This window comes from Gavialis gangeticus, unplaced genomic scaffold, assembly GCF_001723915.1.
Source record: "Gavialis gangeticus isolate Ggan-Ray unplaced genomic scaffold, GavGan_comp1, whole genome shotgun sequence".
NCBI classification, from domain to species: domain Eukaryota; kingdom Metazoa; phylum Chordata; order Crocodylia; family Gavialidae; genus Gavialis; species Gavialis gangeticus.
Window position 1 is genome coordinate 223,395,490 of NW_017729032.1, and position 5,239 is coordinate 223,400,728.

General features: G+C 40.3%; 1 protein-coding gene and 1 long non-coding RNA gene across 6 annotated transcripts in view; both read left to right on the forward strand.

Moving 5' to 3' along the window:
* Window positions 1-674, forward strand: part of LOC109302500 — a 7,563-nt gene extending 6,889 nt beyond the window's left edge. Inside the window, exon 2 of the long non-coding RNA XR_002098812.1 lies at window positions 62-674. This is a non-coding gene — a long non-coding RNA (uncharacterized LOC109302500). The remainder of the gene's footprint in view (window positions 1-61) is intronic.
* The window catches only part of APP (amyloid beta precursor protein), a 494,720-nt gene that overhangs the window by 457,753 nt on the left and 31,728 nt on the right, over window positions 1-5,239 (forward strand). For 2 of the 5 annotated variants that reach the window (XM_019524047.1, XM_019524048.1), the window contains one exon: window positions 5,170-5,223. The exons of 2 other annotated variants lie outside the window; for them this stretch is intronic. In XM_019524047.1, coding sequence (XP_019379592.1) covers window positions 5,170-5,223 — 54 coding nt within the window. Of the gene's footprint in view, window positions 1-5,169 lie in introns of all 5 variants that reach the window. One more of the 5 variants, XM_019524045.1, reaches the window with a different exon arrangement.

Below are 5,239 nucleotides of genomic sequence, written 5' to 3' on the forward strand. Positions count from 1 at the left end.
GGTGTTTTCTATAACCAGTTTGGTCTTCCCATTGAACTATATATTTTAGAGAACGGGTGAGTAATGTGACGTATTAGCATTTTTAGTTTATATTTGTTTAGGTAATTTTAAAATAATGAGCAAATTGTCAGTCTGCAGATCCTTAGGCTGTTTTATTTTAGTTTGCTGTAACTGATTATTTAAAAATTGGCAATTGCAAATTTTAAGTATTAGTCATTTGGCTTGGGTAATTAGATTAGTTATTAGAACCAGAGAATCTCGACTCTCTTACCACAAACATTAACATAAATGCAGCACTACTTCCCTTGTTGCGTTGCTGCTTTACTGTCATCCTGAATGGTCCATGCAGTGTATTGAGTAAATTAGTTAACTTTTCAGACTTAATATAGCAAAGTTCAATTTTTTACAGCAGACAGTACCATATCAGAGTATCTGTCAAGTAAACAAATTGTGTAATATACGGCAGACTGACTTTAAATGACCTAGTATGTTTTTTTTCCTCAACAATCTCAGAGATGTACGAGATGTTAAGGAAATACTAAAAAAGGAATTCACAAACAAAAACATGAATGTGAATGATCATAAGAGAAAGGAAATGGAACATCCAAATCATAATTTGGTATTAACATCCAGCACCCAACTCCCTAGCAGGTGTGCATAGGTGAAGCCAGGGGGAAAAGTCAAATTCAAAAGTCTGTCATAGTTGAAAGGTTCATAAAGAAACACTATTAGGACATATCAGCATCCATAGCCTATACACGCAAAGGAATAATGTGTCCAGCATCACATCCTGCTATCTTTTACTCCCCAGCCCAAAGAAGGAGGTATATATAGCTAGGCCAACGGGGGGTAACCTTTGGCACCAGTTGAAAGTAGGTTTTGAACTCATACCTCTTGTCCTATAGCAGGATGTCCAACAGCTCTTCTCCTTTGACTCTTCTCTGTTCAGAGATCCTTTCATCATGAGGCATGATGGAGGTGGTCATATGAAGAGTCCTTGCTTTCATTCTAAATTTTCCTGTGGCGTTTATACTTGTATAAAAGAATCGGTATTGTTTTAGTAGTTTATTTCATATTAGAATTGCTTTCCTATCACTTAAAGTTGTTCAAAGAAAAGTTAGTGTATCAGTGACACTGATTACTCTACAGTCTAAGGTAAAAGACCAGTAATTTCAGCAAACTACCTTGGACCTTTCCTTCCTGCTGGTCTCCATGACCTATTTTCCAATAAACATCCAATTAAAATTATATCCAATAAACTATATAAGCAGCCTACACAGTTAGATGTTCAGTTATGTGAATTCTATTTTTGTTCCGGTTTGATACTGAGAGACTCACAAAAATATTTTCCGGCCAGTTTTAACAGGAAACTAAAATCGTTGCAATAAGACTTAGAAACAAGACACCATTATTTCTTGCAAAGAAAAAACTTTACTGTTGTTTTAGCAGTAAATTGTAACGTAAAATAACATGGCATTATTTTATTTAACTCATGAACTACTGATTTGCCAGCATCTAGCTCAGTCTAAATATACCTGCCATGCCACTTCTGAAGAAATTGTGGGTGAAATCCTGGCTGTCTGAAGTCGATGAAAGCATTGTCATTGACATCAATGGGATCAAGATTTCATCCTTTGGGTTGTGTCCTAAATGAAAAAATAAACTTGCTTTATTTTTATAATCTGGCCAATCCTCCCTCTTTTTGATCATGTGGAAATCTGTACTCCTGCACCTTTCAGTTGATTTGTCTTGGATTTTAAGCTCTTTGGGGTAGGGACTGCACCTTCTTATGTATTTGAAAGAAAGAAAAAAAAATCTAGTGGGTGCTAGAACCTCTTGTTCTCAGGTTTTTAGCACTAGATTTAAAGTTAAGTAAATGCATACTGAATGCATCTTGCATGGTTATCCCATGTGCAAAAAAGCAAGTATAATAATTCATTTCAGGGACCAGATCTTTATACAAAATAACTTTGGGTGCTTAATTTGTGCACTCCTGGACCGCTGCATACAGTTACTGTTTTTGCTTGTGTAAATGTGGTTAACATGTAGTCATGCCATTTTGGAGCATGTAAAATTAATGAACCTTTGAAAACCAGACTAATAGTGCTAAAGATGCACAGGAAAAAGTGCAGGTCCCCTGCAAATGTGGAGAGAGAAATCAGTGCATCACTGAAAGGTGCAGTTGGTTGGGATTTTCTTGGTGGGATGATTTTCTAGTTTTCTGCAAACATTACAGTTTTCCATGGGAGAAGTTTCTGATTTTCTGTTGGAAATCGCAACTGCATTTGTAATTTCACATTGACTTGATCCAAATCCAAGGATCTCATTTTGTTAAACTGACCTAAAATGCTCAATTTTTTAAAAACTTTCAAAAAATTTAAATTCTGATTCTTATCAACTCATTGCCCTACAAAAGGTTCTGTTCAACCCCACATTCTCTCATCTGTGCCAGTTTCTGTGGAAGTTATCCCCTATAATTAAATCTGCATTTCCCCTTGACTATACTATGTTGACATTAGGAGAGAAACATGACTGCATTATGGAAGATGTCTGACCAGCAGGGATCTTGGTTTTCTGATTTAAAAAAATCCCCAATTTTCAGTTAAAAAAAAAAAAAAAAAAAAAACTTACCCCAAATCCACATTTTTCCATGGAAAATGAAACACCACTAAACACCACCATAAATTTATATATTAGTGGTGTTTCATTTTAATCATGGAAATGTGTAGATTTGGGTTTACTTTTCTTTTACAAAAAAATAGAGATTTTTTAAATCAGAGAAAACCATGATCCCTGCTGACCAGGGAGTCTAGCCCACAGGAGAAAACAGGAATATCAGGCCCTGAATTAAAAGTCTTATGAGCCACTTCAGAAAAATGCAGCTTAATATTGAACTAGCTTGAAATAAAATTTTCAGGTGGTTTCAGCATATGAAGAGAAAAATGGGTAAATGACCATGTGGATGCTTCATTTTGATATTTCTGTTTCACAAAAAAAGGAAAGGAATTTCAAGTCTCTGTCCTGAGCATGATTAAAAACATACTGTTGAAAAGTTAGAATTTCCTGCCGAAATTTTGTTTGGCTTTATTCAGTAACATATTGTGTCATAGTTGGTATTTCTTTTGCTATTGCTAATTAGAGGGTTCCTCTTAGTTCCACTCTAATTTTCATGATTCTGGAAAATGAGTCTGTGTATCCCATGCAATAGCTACAACTTGGCCTACTTTACCAAGTACAGGTTTCCCTCAATTTATGTGGTAGATGCGTTCCCACAAAACTGCACATAAATTGAATACACATAAAGGGATCCCATTTTATAATGTAACAAATAGGGATACATTCCCATGGCAGTAAGGGAGGGAGGAGGGAGTGAGGCTGGGCCTAGGGAAGGAGCGGGGAGAGGGGTGCAGTGCAGCCCAACAGCTGCAAGGAGGTGGCATCAGCTGCTCCCAGGGCTGCAGCAGGAGCAGTACTGGGCTCTTCCTGGTGCTCAGAGCAGGCATCAGCCTGCTCTCATCCTGCTGCAGGCTGGGGCCGATGGCAGCACAGTGCTCTTCCCAGTGCTCGGGACAGGTGGCAGCCTGCAGCAGGACGAGAACAGGCTGGGGCCGGCAACCGCTACAGGCTGGGGCCAGTGGTGGCACTGGTCTCTTCCTGGTGCTCGGGGCAGGCTGCAGCAATAGGATGGGGGCAGCTGCCACCCCAAAATTCACCATAGCCCTCCCCCCCAACCTGCCTGCCGAGCACCAGGAAGAGCCCGGTGCCACCACCAGTCCTAGCCAGCAGCAGGCACCGGCCCTGGCCTGCAGCAGGACAAGAGCAGGCTGCTGCCCGCCCCGAGCACCAGGAAGAGCCCGGTGCTGCCTCTGCAGCTCCGGGAGTGGCTGATACCTCCTGCCTGCAGCCACTGGGCTGCACCATGCCCCCGCTCTGTCCCTTACCCTACAGACTTAGCTTGCTGCGCCCCAGGCCTCCACTTGTCCGCTCCAGTCCACTCACCCCAGCCCCTTCTGCGGTGGCCCTGGGAGCAGCCGACACCACCTGCCCGCACCACGGTATGGCACAGCCCAGGGGCTGGGGTGAGTGTGGAAAAGCGGAGCCGCAGTACTGATCGCATAAGAGTTAATTTACCTTGCATATAACGAATTTGGGATATAAAAAGTATCATCACATTAGACTCAATTCCCATATATAAAACCCGCATTAATCAAGGGAAACCTGTATATCTGATTTCCACACCAACAAGAAGCAAATGTATTTGTGATGTTTTGGCACCTCCATTGCAGACCTGAACCAAGATAGCACAAAGTAGCATAAAAGAAGAAAAATGAAGGGGAAAGAACATGGGGAGAAATTACACAATTGTGTTTTAACTCTCCCAGTAGATTCGGTTGGAATTTTGCTGAAGTTATTCAGCTTACTCTAATTTTGTCCAAATCTGTTCAACCTTTCCCATTTACTGTTAATTCTGCTGGGCTCCAAGGTGCATCGTGCTGACTCTTAAGTGAGGTCTCTGAATGAGTGTAAAGTATTTAAACGTGAACATAGTTGAATGGGAGGCATAAATAAATCATGCTTGGAGACCTTGTTTACAGTGAAAAGGAAGACAGTCTGATTAGATGGATAACCTTACTAACCATTCACTGTGCTGGCTGAAAATATATATTGTCCTTATATTTCTGTCAAGCCTTGTAGCTATTGCCTTCACACAGTCATAATCTGGAAAACAGAATTAAGACTTATTGGAGCTAGAAATCAGTAGTGATTAAGATTTGTTACAAGGGCTGATCCTCTTGTGTCTGTTCTTGTTGCCAATTCTAATAGAGGCAGGAAGATGTTTCTAAGCAGACATTGAATAAATCTCAATAGTTTCTAATTTGAGACTGTAAATTTCAATAGTTTCTAATTTGAGCATTAACCAGAATACAGTGTAAGACTGACACAGCTACAAAACACACACTTTTTTGAGGTTGTACCCATCCCCTTCCTTTTATTTTGAGAATTAACTAAAGGCAGATCTTTTCCAGCTGTTGCTTTTTATAACTTTGTTTATGGCATATCTCTCTCCTGCACTATCCCAACAAAAAAGCATTTGACTTATCATTTTGGGGGGGTTGTTTATTTTTGTTTGTTTTGCCTTTTTTTTTTTTTTTTGCTGCACATCCCCAGTTGAGCCGGTTGATGCCCGCCCAGCTGCAGACAGAGGACTGACCACACGACCAGGTATATAACTCGCATG